Genomic DNA, 17592 nt, shown 5'->3' with positions numbered 1-17592 from the left:
AAATAAATATATATTTATGTATACTCCACGTCATGGGAGCACTTCTCTTGCGATAGTAACTTTTAGTATGTTATTATGACGGAGTCTCATCCTATTTCTCTCTGAGGTAACAATATTGCGGGAACAATGATGGGTGTGGGGTGAGTGTTCCTACCCTCGTCTTCGGCAACGCTCTCGCTCCTTCCACGAAGCGCACGTACACCCGTTGGGCATTTTTCGTTTCATGTTTTGTAATCCCCTTTTGTTTGATGTGGTTTTATGCTAGTTTTATAGTAAATCTCAAGTCGAGAGTCTTGCCTGGAAGCGGTCAAATTGAACAAATAGCAAATCATATAGTAATTTGGAAAAATGATGATTAAAAACGGAGGGGAAATAAAAAACGATATATTCCACTCCAGTGAATATTCAGAGTTCAGAGTGCCAAATAGGGGGTCTTGACCTTTTGTCACAAGATTTTAACAAAAAACTCCCTGTTTGAGTGCGACACGTCATTGTAACCAGCTTAATTCTTTATATGTACACACTAAGCGATATATTCTGTTGATTAAAACAGTTCGTTTGTATTTGCCACAGTCGTGAGGGGATCTTATCTTGAGAAGACATGTCCTGCTCAACAATAATGGCGATAGAGAAGCAGCAAGCACAGGAACAGGGTGCAGAATTAACACCGCAGGGATACGAAGACGAGAGATTTGAGACGAAATTCGTTGATGAGTTTCTTCACTGCTTGATATGCTTGAATGTGTTGAGAGAGCCCGTGATGTGTCGAAACGAACATTATTACTGTCGTGGTTGTATCACGAAGCATATTCACAAAAACTGCCAAACATGCCCAACGTGCTCCGAGGAGCTGACTGTCGAATCATTGAGCGAAATCCCGAGAGCGGTGAAAAATATTTTAAACGAGTTAATCGTTCGTTGTGATCATTACAGCAGGGGATGCCGGGAGCCTATACAGCTCCAGAACTTAAACAAGCATGTGAATAAATGCGGTTATAAGCTAGTTCATTGCGGAAATGAAGGCTGTACAGAGACGGTCAATCAACGAGATCGAATTTATCACGAGAATGAACTCTGCGAGTTTAGACGATCGAAATGCCACAATTGTGAAAACATAAATATCGCGATTGATGGAGTGGGAAGGAAAATCGAGGATATTGAAACGAATATGTTAGCTATTGGCACGAGAACGGCAAATATGGAAGCGGAAATTGAGAACATGGCCACGGAATTGACAAACACGAACGCGAAAATTGGAAATCTCGGAACGGAAACAGCAGAGGCGGAAATGGGCGCACGAAATGCGAATGGCACCCTGGAAAACATGGAAAAGATCACAACTGATACACATGCGAAATTAACAGACGTAAAGCGGAATTTAGGAAACTTGGAGACGAAAATGAAAAACACCGACACCAAAACAGCGGATATGGCAAAAGATTTAGCAGAAATGAAAGAAAAGGTGCAAAACATGGAGACAAGCACGGAAAATATAAACAAGAATTTGGCAGAAATAGGAGCCAAAATCGCAATCATAGAAAATGAAAGATCAAATACAAACACAAAGATTACACTTATTTTATTATTTTTTATAGTACAGTTTGTTTTCTTATTATTCTTCAATCATGGCTTGATTCACTATTCAACATGAAATATTAAAAATTTAGGCATTCTCATGCATTGGCTAGTCCGAAAAATGTAAACAAATTTACCGATTACAGTCTAAAACGGATCCTCCATTGTTCTATCGAATATAATTGACCTGATTGTAATAAAAGATTATTATGCCACTGGTTTAAATAGCATTATTAAAATAACTCTGACTTTTTGGCCAGTGACTTTTGTGTATCTCTTTGAGTGCGTGGATTTCTTTATTGCTGCCAATGATATTTGAAGCTATTGACGCATTGTTGTAATTCATTTTATTGGACTGAATTGATAGTCGTGAATTTTAAAATGCTAGCAGTGGCTTGACTTACGCCTGTATTCAAAGAGCTCACGCACACTCCATGGTATTGAGTTTGAAAGAGGTTATCATATTGGTACTTCTCTCAAAAGTAGAATTGCATTCCAAGTCGCAAGAAAAATTGCACCGTGTAACAGGGCCTTAAAGGTAAAACACTGAGAATAAAGCTCTTATCCTAGTTGAAATACCCTGCCATGAGGAATCATTCCAATTGATATCAGTCCACTCAATGGGTTTGAGTGTGAGTAAGCTTTTAGAAATTAGAATGCAGGCGTAACGCCGCGTAAGCTCACCCCCAGGCCCTCGATAACGCCTCCCTCCCTGTGTGTGACACACCACAATTACTAATACAACTCAACTGAGACCGGGAAATTATAAACGTTTTCAAACATTTTTAAAACATTTTCTCTTCAGTCCCCAACTTTACTAGACTAGACCTGCATGCAGGCTACGTCTGACCCAGACTGACCGGTTTTGCCAACCTGTTCCGAACCGAGAGGGTATTTCCGGTTTAAATATAGCAAATATCTAGGTGCACCCGATGCACACGTAATTATACGCTTATTAACATATCAAATTGAAACGTAATTGGTGCATATATGCGGTGATAGTAGGTATCAGACACCTAACAGCATATACTGAGTAACAAGGTACCAGACTACCAGTCTATGTCGATTGTCGAGTTGATCTGACTTCGCGCCATTTTGTGTGTTAATAGTCGGGGAACAACGATCTGAATTAGATATCTTCTTCGATTTTCTACAGCTTTCGAGGTGATCTTTATACGGTAGTTGTTGGGAAATCTCATTAATATTTATAAGAGTTTTAATATTCAAATTGAGCTATGGAATACGAAAGAAGCAGCGACGGCGGGAATGGTAATGGTCAAGGTCGATTGATCATTGACGAAGAAAAGCTTGCCATTTTAAAGTCTTTCTTCACAAGCAGAAATATGGACTCAACCAAGAAGCAGAACCTCGCGTTATAAAAGAATGTGCAAACCAAACAAATGCTCACAGAACAACAAGTGAAGGTGATAATAAATAATATTGTTTAAAGTACAGTAAACATGAATAGATGCTGCTATTATAAATACATAATTAGTTGCTGTGGTTTAATGTATGTGTTAAAAGCCCCGAGTTAGTTTGTTATGTGGCTAAATTTATAGTGTTTGTGGTTAATCAGTCCAACAGTATTGATTATTGAATTTTAATGTACTGTAAACTTTAAAATGTGCATGGTGAGTCATTATAAACACACTCATGGAAAGAATTCCTCAACATATAGTAACACATTTTTAAAGCTGCAAAACTCATCCTTTGATAAATAAAATTGTCAAGCATAAAGAATAAAAGATTAAAATCTAATGCATTTGGCTGTGTTGCTGCTCGATAATAGTTTTGGTAGCAGACTAACAGATAAAAGCTCAATACTAAACATTATCAGAGCAATATAAATATATAAAAGTAATTGCCAGGATCTAGACCAAGGTTCTGCTGTTCATTGTATTATTGTCAGAAGAACTGTTTGATTGAGAGCCAGTCACTCAAATTAGTATGTTTACATTGTATTAAACCTCTGACTGTAAGTCCTGCACCTATGAAGTTTGTAAGGCAGTTTTTAGTGGGCTTTCACATGCAGGGAAAGCATTGGTAACATGTGTTCAGAAAATCAAACATTAACATGTTCATGCAGCTATTGTTTCAATATACCTGTAAATAGTGGACTTATGGTCGGGGGACTTATATTTGGAATGGTGTATAAACACTAGAAATGTGATAGGCTTACACAGAGGGCTTATAAGGGGGGTTTGTGATGGGAGGTTTATGGTATTTGATTTTGAAAAGGTTATCCCGAGATGGCAGCCCTTGCTTAGGCCCACTCTAAATAACTATAGTCCTGTGATTATGTGAGGTTTAAACTGAAGCATCCATGTGATGTACTATGGGAACTTTTAAATATAAACTGTGTAGCTGGTTGATGATTGGTTAACATAAATAAACTATTAGTGTTGATATTTGGCACTACTACAAATTACTAAAGAATATCATTTGCCATATCCCTGGTTTCATAGTGAAGTGATTAGTTAGGGAATACCTTGGATGCTCTAACTAATATGTCTATTTGCCCTAACTAATATGTCAATATCAGTTTTGGCATCCAAGATATTTGAAAAGACTTCTGTAAATGAACATGATTATTAAATAGTTTTTATGTTAATTGTATAAAACTGAATATGCACTGTAATTTTATCTTAAGTATTTAAAATATCTTCTCTGTTGTTTTTTCTGCTGAAATGGTAATATTTCTCAAATGTGAGGGATAAAATATCTTTATACAGTACCTACACTCTTTTAGTGATAAAACCAAACATTAACTCATTTAATAGCCATGTGCAGGTCCTACACCAAGATATGCATGGCATTTTAAAACCTATCAAAGTCAAACTCATCAATTAATTAATAATATGCTCTAACTACATGTTGTGGCATATTATGTTACATACTATCTTATGCAATCTGGGTGATTTTACCCAATTTAACCTATTAGGTAATTGGCATTTTCTGTACTGTTATTAGTTGATTTACCTTTTATTCATTGTGTAGTTGGTGGTGTAGGGAAGCATGGGTGGCATTATGAGGCTAGCATGTTGCCTTTTACCAATGGTTAAAACTGTTGATGGAAGGTAGTACTTGGATCGCTCATCTCTAGGAAAAACCCCAGACCATCAGAGATGGTAGAGTTACATAGTTGATCTCTCCTGTGCTTTGAGGGATGTTATCTGGGTGCTGTATTATTAATAATATTGTTAGCCCATTGACTTTCAAAACATTTGAAAATTTCCTTGTGGGGCATTCGTTCACCCTAATATCAGACAATTTTACTTGTCATGGAAAGAGTCATGCCATTTAATCGTTGAATTATCTACTGTATGCCTTAGGTATGCATAAATTGTTCAATTCACATACTTATACATTTACATTGAAGCACGTTAACTTGCAGTTGCTTGACTTTCATATTAACTCGAGGTAATGTTGCTCTAAAATAATGAATTGCCATTATGAACAGTATTTACCATATTTTATGTTAATTACAGCACTGGATAAGTAATTATAGGGCAAAAACGAGTGGACGGATATCAGGAAAAGTAGGAAAAAGCAGATTAATGAGAAAAAGATCTGGCTTTAATGTATTTGCCAGTGAGAACCTATTCAAAGGTAACGTTTTAAAATATAGTAAATTGGAAATACCTGCTCATTTATTATGTAATAATTAAATCTATGCAAAACCATCCATAATATTCCATGTAAGTTGTGTAGTTACAGTACTTTTTCAGAATTCTTTATTGTATAATTTAATACTTTATCTCTTATTTTGTAGAAAGCAGTGGATCTTCCTCTAATGCCTTCAAAAACATTGGTGACAAATGGAGAACCCTTTCAGATGAACAAAAAGACACCTTTAGAAGAAAAGCATTGGAATCAGATAAAGATGTTTGCCTTCCTTCCAACAATGCCAAGGCTAAAAAAATAATAAACAATGATGAAAGAGGTACAGTAAATCGTACGATAAAATGTAGCGTCGTGTCTCTATTGTTATGTAATTACTTATTTCATTTCACAAATTTATTTATATTGAAACCTTCATTATCCTATACAGCTAAGGGGTTTTCCTACCAAAAACGTAAACCTTAAACAACTTAGAGCGTGCAAAAAGCAATGGGTTATTATTTAGCATATGTACACTCCGAAAACTAGTCTTGTATTTTGTAACAAACCACCCCTATATACGCAATACCCAGTGGCGTAGCCAGCCCGAAGATTTTGTCCCGCTATGTAAATTTCGAGTTATTATAATTGTAGGTTTGAAACGTACACGTAGTCTGGAATATCGATATGTTGCCATTTCCATGCCCAGAGAGTCTACAATAATTATTCATTTCTTTAGAAATATATTGTTTTTACAGTCAATGAACACCAAAATACTGACTTACTGTGCCTAACCAGCTTACTAAATATAGCTTAATACTAAATATAGCTTACTAACCAACTAAACAACCATATATACATACATACATACAGGCTAATTCGCTGAATAGCTAACTAAGTACTGTAAATAACTACCCTTTATTCTCTATCAGCTGGTTGTTATAATTGTACAGTACGGTACAAGACGTTTCGTAGTGTAGAGACTTTATTATATTTCCCTCACATACAATATACATGTATGTTTTGATGTTTATGTTAAAGGTTCAAGAATTGGAAGCTTTAGGAGGCCACTGTTTATTGATCTGCGGCTTTGAAGGCCATGTTTTCCATGGCTCAACAGATGTCGGCAATAAGATGTTGAATGATAGCGAAAACGATTTGGTACATCACTTCGCCAATTTGCTGCAGTGTAAGTTTCGGATACAAATATAGTTGGATCTAAAGCAAGATGGGTCCAGCGCGATTTGGTAGGGGGAGTTTGATAAAAATATTTGAAAATGAGATGATATTGTATTGCTTCGCTTGTACCTCTCCTGCACCCCCTTTGGCCTAAGTAATAATATTTACTATTGAATGTTATGATTAACTAAACGTTAAGTAAACTTGACTGTATAGGTTCTCAGGATGGAAAGGAGAATATTTCCGTAAAAGCTATTCAAGAACTTTTTAATAAAAAATACGGTGAGCACAAGTTATGTATTGAAAGTTGTAGTTTGAGTACAGGCAGCGTAGTTGGCATAGTCACTGTATATACTGTGATGTCTGTGCATGAGCATAAAGAGTTTGTTATACAGTGTATACAGGGTGTATAAAAAAAGGAGACCTTTATTTATTGTATGTAATGGTAAAGTTTCAGATACATTGCTTGATTTTAATAGGTGAAGTTGTGAAAAAGAAAAACGGGAAAATGCCATATTCGAAAATTCAAGAATATGGTATTGCTTTTATCGGACTTCCAGCTCATCTGGAGATAGATATTGGAACTACACCACGAAAGCCTGCTCTGTACGGTTCGGCTCAGCGTCGTGAATTGTGGCAGTCTAGAAATGCTTGGTCATTAACTATTACTTCATCAAGTAATCTTATTTCCAATGCTCACACTGATGCCGGTCATTCTGCTCTCCAATCTATTTCTGATCCTGTTGTCTCTAACTGTAATTCAACGCTTCAACTTCCAATCCTCCTACTTCTACTGCCTTACATTCTACTTTTTGTCTACACCTTCGACTTCCCATCCTCTTACTTCCAGTCCTGCTGTCTCTAGCTCCCCCAGTTCTAGTTCTTCCCTGCCTACTCCTTCAACATCCAATCCTCGCATTTCTATTGCCTCTGTTAATGTCCCTAATTCTAGCTCTTCTGTTTCAAAACCTTCTGCTTTCAATCCTCTTACCTCTAGTTGTCTTACATCTACTTCTTCTCCTCTTTTGTCGGACACATCCAATGTTTCTTTGCCTGTTAATTCCAGTCCTGTTATGGCCGTATCAAGTCCCGCAACCCTCGCTTCTTTGCAGGAAATTCACAAAACAAAAGCTATCAGAGTACCAAAAGGTGTATATTAATTCCTGTTTAAATTTCGAATTATGTACAAGTGCCAATGTCTTTTAGTAATTTGAAACATTGCATATAGTACGAGTACGGTAACTATGTTTCTCATATATTGCATAATTTTAGACATGTTGTTTGGTCTGATGGCGAAGAATAGTAATGATGTACAGGCTATAGCAGTAGTATCGGGACAAACTCGCGTCCACGGGCGAAACGTGGGAGTTGGAAATGTTGTTGTCGAAATTCGCCGCATTATTCAACCTGGGTTGCTTCCTTTTTGTCCTGGTGCATTTGATACGGACGAATCTGTCGTCGTAGGTGCTTTTTACGAGTGGCCCTGTAACAGATTAGCTCTTCTGCATGTGCAGTAACCCTTAACTAGTTAATACGTGGGCATGGCATTGATATTATAAATTTCTTCTCAGTAGTTTAGTTTCTTTATGTTAAAAAAACGAGAAATATGTATCTTGTCAATATGCATTTTTCTGAATAAAAATATTTGAGGTACGATTTACAGTATTTAGTATTCTAGAGAACAGTTTTATGCATTTAAAATGTTACACATTCAACCTCTGATATGATCTTATATTCATTGTTGTCTTATTAACCAATGATGATTTTTTTGATTCAGGAACGTAAACTGCGTCAGGTTGACTTTGTGTTGGTTCGACTCCAACTCGCAGTGAATTACCTCCCCATTTCAAACTTAGAACTTATGCTCTTTGATTACGATGACAACAACAGTAGTGTATAGGGGCTGTTACATGAGCCCGGTTACCCGAGATTCAACGAAGCGTGAGAGGACTCTGAGGTATTGAAATAAGACTTTATGAATTACGACACCAAACAAGCACATGCTATTGTTGTGGTGATTATACGACTGCCAGGAACATGTTATCTGCTCATTTCAATACCTCGAAGTCATCTCACGCTTCGTTGAATCGCGGGTAAACGGGCTCATGTAAACAGCCCCTTAGTATATGGTTAACTAATCAAGATCTGTTTGAATTCAATGCTTGAATAAGTAGATGTCTGGCTCCAGGGGGTGGTTGTTCAAAAGCCGGTTAACTTAATCCTGGGTTAAAGCACAGTTATAAAATATACATGGTTTGGAGACTATGTTGAGGTAGATTTATGGAAAAAATTGTTCTTTTCTCATCACATGTCTATTGTATTTTGCAACAGATAAACCAATAGCAATCTTGTTATTAACATATCTTTCAAGTCAAGGTTGAGGAGCTTTCTTAGCTATTCTATCAACTGTGGTTAAAGCAAATCTCTACATAAATTTTTATAATCGCTTGTTTACAAAATTGAATATCTTTTTTCATAAATATTGTCTGGACCGATAGAAGTCATATTTTACCAAGTTTTAAAACGAACAGTGGTTCAAAAAAAGAGTAAAACAATGAGTTAAAATTTAACCCAGGGTTATTAATATTATAGGTTTGAACCGGCCCCTGGACTCTGATGGAGACTTCACAAAAGCTACAGCGGTTTTGGACAACAGTGAAGAACTTGGTGAAATTAGCTGAAACTTTGCAATGTTGAGTCTTTTATCGATATAAACTCATGGCCGAAATATTTAATCAAAATATGGAAACGTTCTTATTGAAATACATTTCCCGACTTCATGGGCGGTACCAGTATATAACTACATACTAAGGCTTCACAAAAGCTACAGCATTTTTGGAAAACAATTAAGAACTTGGTGAAATTAGCTGAAACTTTGCAATATTGAGTCTTTTATCGATATTAACTCATGGCCGAAATATTTAATCAAAATATGGAAACGTTCTTATTGAAATACATTTCCCGACTTCATGGGCGGTAGCAGTATAACTACATTACTAAGGCTTCACAAAAGCTACAGCGTTTTGAAAAACAATGAAGAACTTGGTGAAATTAGCTGAAACTTTGCAATGTTGAGTCTTTTATCGATATTAACTCATGGCCGAAATATTAAATCAAAATATAGAAACGTTCTTATTGAAATACATTTCCCGACTTCATGGGCGGTAGTAGTATAACTACATACTAAGGCTTCACAAAAGCTACAGCGTTTTTGAAAAACAATTAAGAACTTGGTGAAATTAGCTGAAACTTTGCAATGTTGAGTCTTTTATCGATATTAACTCATGGCCGAAATATTTAATCAAAATATGGAAACGTTCTTATTGAAATACATTTCCCGACTTCATGGGCGGTAGCAGTATAACTACATTACTAAGGCTTCACAAAAGCTACAGCGTTTTTGAAAAACAATGAAGAACTTGGTGAAATTAGCTGAAACTTTGCAATGTTGAGTCTTTTATCGATATTAACTCATGGCCGAAATATTTAATCAAAATATGGAAACGTTCTTATTGAAATACATTTCCCGACTTCATGGGCGGTAGCAGTATAACTACATTACTAAGGCTTCACAAAAGCTACAGCGTTTTTGAAAAACAATGAAGAACTTGGTGAAATTAGCTGAAACTTTGCAATGTTGAGTCTTTTATCGATATTAACTCATGGCCGAAATATTAAATCAAAATATAGAAACGTTCTTATTGAAATACATTTCCCGACTTCATGGGCGGTAGTAGTATAACTACATACTAAGGCTTCACAAAAGCTACAGCGTTTTTGAAAAACAATTAAGAACTTGGTGAAATTAGCTGAAACTTTGCAATGTTGAGTCTTTTATCGATATTAACTCATGGCCGAAATATTTAATCAAAATATGGAAACGTTCTTATTGAAATACATTTCCCGACTTCATGGGCGGTAGCAGTATATAACTACATACTAAGGCTTCACAAAAGCTACAGCGTTTTTGAAAAACAATGAAGAACTTGGTGAAATTAGCTGAAACTTTGCAATGTTGAGTCTTTTATCGATATTAACTCATGGCCGAAATATTTAATCAAAATATGGAAACGTTCTTATTGAAATACATTTCCCGACTTCATGGGCGGTACCAGTATATAACTACATACTAAGGCTTCACAAAAGCTACAGCATTTTTGGAAAACAATTAAGAACTTGGTGAAATTAGCTGAAACTTTGCAATATTGAGTCTTTTATCGATATTAACTCATGGCCGAAATATTTAATCAAAATATGGAAACGTTCTTATTGAAATACATTTCCCGACTTCATGGGCGGTACCAGTATATAACTACATACTAAGGCTTCACAAAAGCTACAGCATTTTTGGAAAACAATTAAGAACTTGGTGAAATTAGCTGAAACTTTGCAATATTGAGTCTTTTATCGATATTAACTCATGGCCGAAATATTTAATCAAAATATGGAAACGTTCTTATTGAAATACATTTCCCGACTTCATGGGCGGTAGCAGTATAACTACATTACTAAGGCTTCACAAAAGCTACAGCGTTTTTGAAAAACAATGAAGAACTTGGTGAAATTAGCTGAAACTTTGCAATGTTGAGTCTTTTATCGATATTAACTCATGGCCGAAATATTAAATGAGAATATAGAATCGTTCCGAATAATTGAAACCATGGGTTGGAATCGAACCAACCGTGAACAGCCAGTCATGGTCTTTGTGTCAAAAGAGAAGGTGAACAGTCCTAGTTGGTTTTGGAGGTGAGGGTATTACTCTACGCTTTCAAACAGCACTTTAAGCTTTCACTATAAATTAAATAATATTGATTTTGCAGAGCAGAGAAAACCGGAGTCACTGAGTAAACTACTTCAAAGTATTTGAGAGATACCTATACTCCATTTAAATTATTAAAACAAACAAAACAATGCACTAACATTCACGTTAGCAACTTTTATGTAACAAAATAGCAAAATGAAACACATATACCTGTGTATACACATGTGTTATTATATGAGTCACCTGACAATTAAACCGTGTGAAAACTCATGTCTAACGATTTACCATAAAATATATACACATTATATTTATAGTAAAGAATCACAATCATTAGTTATGTTTTAAACCTTTGTTTGCCGCACGTTCTAGAGCAACGCCGGGTGTTCTTTTTAAGTTTCTTCTTCATCAGACTTCTCTTCGTCGGAATATTCGTAATCCGTACCATACTCTTCATTCAGTACAGAGACAAGAATATCTAGCACATTTTCTTCTTCTAGCTCGCTTTCTCTATCTTCATTTCCAGCATCATCGTCTAACTCCATCTCGAATTTATCTGCCTCATCACATGTCAGAAATATTCCATCGTCTTCTGGTAATGCTGCATGTTCATCCATGTAAGGTGCAAATAAAGAATTCAGATGCAGCAGCACGATGTCAAGCGTGTCTTTCTCGGTCAGTACCATCACCAATAGTCCTGTTGACTCAGGACTCTCTTGCTCTTTTCTTAATTCTTCCGACCACGTTGCAAGTGCAGATACTCTTGCTGAATAGAATTCAAGAACTCTGGCCATTTCGTTTTTAATTAAGTCAACTTCTTCAGTAGAACGGTTGATGATGTGGTTAAAATCAATTATCTTGCGTCGGATGTAGTATGGAACTGGGAAATCAGCATCAGCCTCTTCTTCTAGATGATTCCATATAGTCGAGTTTAGATCGGTGATTTCTTCAAACGTAACACTGGCAGGATATTTAGATTGGTGGTGTTCGGTAATCTTTTTATCGTATTCTCTCACCAGCTTCTTAATCGTGTTTGTCGTTTTATTTATTTGGCCACAGATCTTTTTCGCAATGGCTTGCCCGTCTGTAAATTCAAATATAACAACTTAGATTTCATCGCACAACACTCTGATGTTTTGAAAATACAATCACAACAAAGTACAAAGGATTGACCAAAATTATTTTAAAGTTTAATTTCTCTTTAGTAGTTTGTTACCATGATAAAACAAAGTACTTCTTTCGATGCATTTAAATTCACAGTGTTTTACATCATGTTAATTAATAAAATCATTTTTGAGTTATCGTGTACAGTATCACGCGATGTACAAAACGACAATAGCTAGTGGCCAAGTATATATCACTGAGAGCTAGTGGCTAAGTATATATCAAGTGGAAATCTCTTGATTAGTAATTTCATTAATTGTATAATATAAACCTGCATATTTTTTCATAAGCTGCAGCAAAAACCAACGTTCCAAACATCTTGCACGCATATCACTCAACAATTCATTTCTACGTGTATCTTCCGCTTTGGTAACATACAATTTGAATGCTGGGTGATCTTGACTCCAACGCTGCTGACCGTTCTCAATTTTCTTCAGTTGTTCATTTTTGCTAAATTATTCAAACAAAGAAAACTTAACATTCACTAACATTGCACTAACATTCACGTTAGCAACTTTTAAGAAACAAAATAGCAAAAATGAAACATATACTGTACTGTACGTACCTGTTCAATTTAGAACTTAAAATTGAAAATTCTTCACTGTCCACCTCGATCTCTGCAAGCTTGGCTCTTTATATAAAATTAACATAATGTAACTAATGAATTATCGTATGTATACATTAAAACATTGGTATTTAATTATGATGGAAATAGTCAAACCTTGTGTCATAATACTCTTTCAACTTTTCCGCATACTGTTCTGTGACGTCCGTAACATTCGCTGTGGCTACAAATATTGTATAAATCCAAATAAAAAATTAAGTACCTTATAATTTATGCTGAACCAAGTAAACCAATTCAAGCTTGCGTACATTGTGTAGCAATCGCACAGGTCGTTTATGTATATAGTGATAAAAGTTCCTATATATACGTTAACTGGGTATTTATAAAGTGGGCACAGAACGACCTGCAGTGAAATTAGACAATAGCAATTGAGTAAACTGCTCTATATCGCTAACCTCTCTTCTCCGACTTCTTACTATAGAGATCTTTCTCAGACTTAGACCACTTTTCTATTGTTGTTACATTCAGGTGTATACCTATACCCAAAGAAAAATACAAATATGTACATGATTGAATTTGTATTTCCCGTAACAATTATACACAAAATTTGAAAAAATTAACAAACCGCTTTTACTAAGATTTTCAAGGAGCAGATTCAACTGCTCATTTGTGTCGGCTTTCATGTGCAATGCTTTCTTCAAATGATCGCACAAACGTTCGCGCTAGATTTGTCAAGATATTAAAACAATGTACTGTTTATTATAAAAAATGCTCAGAAAGTAGAGATATTCCGTAACAAAGAATGTATGAAAATAGATACCACCGATACTTATACCAATGAATTAGAACACTAAAAATAATTATTAGAGGATGAATACAATAATTATAAAAGTACTTATTATTTTGTATTTACCGATTTGCCCTAAAGATTTCTTTCTATAATGTAAGAGAAAGTCCGTCAGAGCATCAACTCGGTGTGACGGGGTCATTTCTTTGGTGATTTTTGAAGTTGGCCTAAGGTAAGACCACATTCGCTCCATCACTTCACCGTCGCTTAGACCAAACCCATTAATTCTCCGGCCACTATATGACACCTGATCAGCCAAAAGATTATTATAAAAATTTAATATCACACTAACATACACCAAAAACATGGAAAAACAATGTAGCTACTGAAAATTATAACCGTGGAAAAATAGACATTTATAAATATATATGTTTAAAGATTTATAAATATATATGTTTAAAGATTTGTAATCCAGGCATATTTATTTTTTTTACGTGAATTCAAAGAAGCTTGGTTTAGTACAGACGACAATACTATTAACAGACATATCGACATTCCTGCAGTCTATCTGCAACTTAAGACAAAACGTAAGGACTCTATCAATAATCACATCAATATAACTAATAATAACTTAAATCCACCCGCATCTGATACACAACAATCTAATCATTCCACAGCGACCATCCCTGACAACGAAATGCAGTCAACCATGACAACGCATCCCTCAACTACCACTGATATCAGATCAACTTCAAAACAACCAATCAGACGCTCTCAACGTATACAAAGTCTTAAAGAACAGCGCGAAACTTAAATATATAAAGCTAGACACATGTAAATAATTCAGATATTCTGAAGAAGACTCGAAGTACCGAGTCGAAAGCTCAATAAAAAACAATTTTAAATCCGGAGAACATTCATTGACAAACAATATATATATATATATTAGAAGTTTCATTTCTGCTGTAGTTCAATGTAAAAAAACTATTAGAAACAAGGAAAAAAAGTATACAATACAAAAAGTTAGGTACCTGACAAGATACTTTATGTCCATAGCAGTGAAATGTAGGAATGGCCACCTTAACATTTTCCAATAATGCCTCCTGATTTGTTCTCTAAATACACAATAAATAAATTCGAAATTATACAGATATACATCTAATTCGCTCTCTAAGTATTTGGGAATAACTTGTATAACTGACTGTAACATTATTTCACGGGAAATATTGTACCATCACATGCTGAATTTATGTTTATTTGAAATGAGGATTTTAATGAACCACCGTTCTCTTGATACTGTACAGGGGCACTTTCATTTAAATGGCGAAAATGGCCAGTCTGGGCCTATTGTATTTTTCTACAGACTGATTACTGGGGATTTTGGTGTTTTAAGCTCACATGATTTATATTGGTATTTTACCATTTTGGCTGCATAAAGGAAAGTGCCCAGGTTAAAATGAAGTGGTTGTACTGTGTAGGCTTTTGCAAACTTTTCAGTTAGATTTCAAAAGTCTGTACTTTGAATGCCTACAGTCTGTACCTTCAAATGAGATTCCAGTGTACATGCTATATCATAATACAAATAGATGTTCAAATTCTTGTTGTTTGTACTTTCTTTCAACCACTTCAGCAAATAAACTGCATTTCCAATTCTAAAACATGTAATTACAGCTCAGTGAAATTTATTACATTAACATGTTTTGTTCAATGCAACAATTAGTGAAGTGTCTAGAAACCTTTGGCAAATTTACTTACTCTTCCCCTCTTTTTAGACTAAAGAATTTTAAAGGCACTTCATGTCTGCAACCTGCTCCAAATATTGCAGTTTCATCTAATTTTTTAGTCTTCACCTTAGATCTGAGATTTGATCCAGCTTGGAAGTTATGGCAGGACACCTGCAATATAAAAATTTATAATAATTTTGCTACTCATAAGAATTTCATTACCTAAATGTATATATTGTACGTACTTGTGACTTTAATGATGATGTAACTTTGTAATTCTTCAAAAAAGAATCCACTTTTGTTTGCTCTATGAAAAGTGTTTCTCCATGGTTTGCTGGTCTAACACTTGTCCCAGCGCTTATCTTTCTCACACAGCCAAATAAAGCATCCAAAGATACATACATATTTCCACTTTTCTAAATGAAAGAAATTTAATTAAACTTTAAATAGTCAGTAATAATTCATGGCCATTAACTGTAGCCTACAGAATCAACTTGGCAAATGAAATATGACATGCACAAATTCCCTTTGAAAATTGTCTGGTGTTTAAGAATAAAGTTTCTTCAAGCCAATACTACATTTTCATTATTATCTTTACAAACAACAAAACCATTAAGGTATAGACAACAAGTATAAAGGATTTCCAAATAAATGCTACCTAGTACTGTATATACGTTTGTTTATATACAATGTACTGTTTACCTTAGGGCATGCAGGGCATTGACTAACATTATCCAACTGCACATTTTTCCCACCAAATGTATCCAGCATGTAGCTAAGGTAACGGTATTCTCCAAAATTTTCACCAACAAGTAGCCGATATATGTCCTTTACCTAAAAAATTAGATTAAATTCACCTAAATGCTATGGGTCTAACTGTTTTTTATTCTATTGGAAGTAAGTTGCAGACACTAATAATTAGACCCTACAATGTACTAGTATTGTCTTTAGTAATTATTATACTGTATATGCAATTAATACATACTAATGAATTAGAAGTTTGGCTTTGCAAATTTAGTCATAAAAGGGGAAGCCTTTGGAAGTAATGAGGTTGGGTTAAAATACTCACATAAACTGGTGAAAGAGAAGGCATAATCCAGTATATTGCCTGACATATCGACTTTAAAGATGTTCGGCATTCCAAGAAGATATATTTGACCAATTCCATAAGATTTTTTTCAAATGCTGCTTGTGGTTCCTTGGGTGATGAAGGCCACAAACCATGTTTCATTAATGTCACTGCTTCTGGCTCATGGCAACAGAATTTAAACTTCACAAGACGCTGTTGACCTAAACAAAATTCGTTGAAAAGAACACACAATTTATTTATTTAAAACACTCTCTCTTTTAATGGTCAGCCAGTTGATAGCCACTAGACCAATGTGTAAAAAAATAAATGACAAAACAGAGTATGAATAACATCCTGAACAATCCAAGATATGGATTAACATAATACTACTTACATGAGTTTGTGATGTTTCAATTTTATTATCAGATAGATTGTAATAAACTGCAAATGTCGCAAACTTGTGTTTATAGTCTTAATTGTTTTAATCCATATCTTTCATCTAAACGTTGCAAACTTGTGTTTATAGCCTTAATTGTTTTAATCCAGATTTCTCAGGATTATATTTTTCAGACTCAGTTTTCTTTTATTTTCCAAAAAAATACAATTGGACACATTATCAGTCAATGTATTGAATATCAATATAAAGCCATAGTAATTGCTTATTTAATTCATAGGAAAAAATGGAATCTTAGAAGTAGTCATGTTGGCAGGTAAAGAGACAGAGTATGGTAAGGAAATTGACACAGAATTTACACAATAATACAAAATTCATAAATGTATAATTGTAAGTGTGCTCATGTGATAAAAGAAAACACCTGACAATCAACGTCACAATATAATACCATAAACATACCATTTCTATTAACAACGACAACATCACGAGTATAACCATGATCTAAATTGTGATTTGTCTCCCAAACAACAACTTCTTTAAATTTGTATTGAATATACTTTTCAATCTACAATGCAACATACTCTCATCACATGACTTCATATACACAGTACATACATCCTGTCATCATATATGGCTTCAATACTATTACACTAAGGTTGCAGTATAAAAGAATCATTGAAATAAGCTCCTCAAAAAGCCCACATGACCTCTGCCAAAATGAGAGACCGTAACTTATAAATATTAACCCCAACACAGCTATATTACCTCCCAAATCT

At 34.8% G+C, this 17592-nt stretch overlaps 2 protein-coding genes and 1 long non-coding RNA gene across 3 annotated transcripts; 1 reads left to right on the top strand and 2 right to left on the bottom strand.

The window, feature by feature from the left end:
* The first annotated feature begins 6189 nt into the window (after positions 1-6189).
* LOC114535539 lies at positions 6190-7219 on the top strand. The gene is made up of 3 exons (XM_028556840.1): positions 6190-6364; positions 6571-6636; positions 6834-7219. Exons 1-3 carry the CDS (start codon positions 6190-6192, stop codon positions 7217-7219), a joined length of 627 nt encoding a protein of 208 aa, XP_028412641.1.
* LOC114535544 lies at positions 7190-17282 on the bottom strand. Its single transcript, XM_028556844.1, has 8 exons — positions 17276-17282; positions 16423-16643; positions 16056-16187; positions 15599-15769; positions 15385-15524; positions 15170-15281; positions 14661-14744; positions 7190-7485 (listed from the first exon to the last, which is right to left on the bottom strand). Exons 2-8 carry the CDS (start codon positions 16582-16584, stop codon positions 7426-7428), a joined length of 861 nt encoding a protein of 286 aa, XP_028412645.1. The 5' UTR covers positions 16585-16643; positions 17276-17282; the 3' UTR covers positions 7190-7425.
* On the bottom strand, positions 12886-13560 carry LOC114535545. Its single transcript, XR_003688309.1, has 4 exons — positions 13468-13560; positions 13298-13378; positions 12999-13065; positions 12886-12908 (listed from the first exon to the last, which is right to left on the bottom strand). It is a non-coding gene; the product is annotated as an uncharacterized LOC114535545 (long non-coding RNA).
* Positions 17283-17592: the final 310 nt, after the last annotated feature.

This window comes from Dendronephthya gigantea, unplaced genomic scaffold (genome assembly GCF_004324835.1).
Source record: "Dendronephthya gigantea isolate DGI-Jeju-01 unplaced genomic scaffold, DenGig_1.0 000120F, whole genome shotgun sequence".
Taxonomy (NCBI): Eukaryota; Metazoa; Cnidaria; class Anthozoa; order Malacalcyonacea; family Nephtheidae; genus Dendronephthya; species Dendronephthya gigantea.
This window is presented reverse-complemented; position numbering and strand designations above follow the sequence as displayed.

Coding starts and splice junctions, on each gene's coding strand:
- LOC114535539 (XM_028556840.1), top strand. CDS start 6,190: ATGTATGTTTTGATGTTTATGTTAAAGGTTCAAGAATTGGAAGCTTTA. Junction 6,365..6,570: donor CTTCGCCAATTTGCTGCAGT/GTAAGTTTCGGA, acceptor TTGACTGTATAG/GTTCTCAGGATGGAAAGGAG. Junction 6,637..6,833: donor ACTTTTTAATAAAAAATACG/GTGAGCACAAGT, acceptor TGATTTTAATAG/GTGAAGTTGTGAAAAAGAAA.
- LOC114535544 (XM_028556844.1), bottom strand. CDS start 16,584: ATGAAACATGGTTTGTGGCCTTCATCACCCAAGGAACCACAAGCAGCA. Junction 15,770..16,055: donor AATGCCCTGCATGCCCTAAG/GTAAACAGTACA, acceptor TCTTTCATTTAG/AAAAGTGGAAATATGTATGT. Junction 15,525..15,598: donor CATCATCATTAAAGTCACAA/GTACGTACAATA, acceptor TTTATATTGCAG/GTGTCCTGCCATAACTTCCA.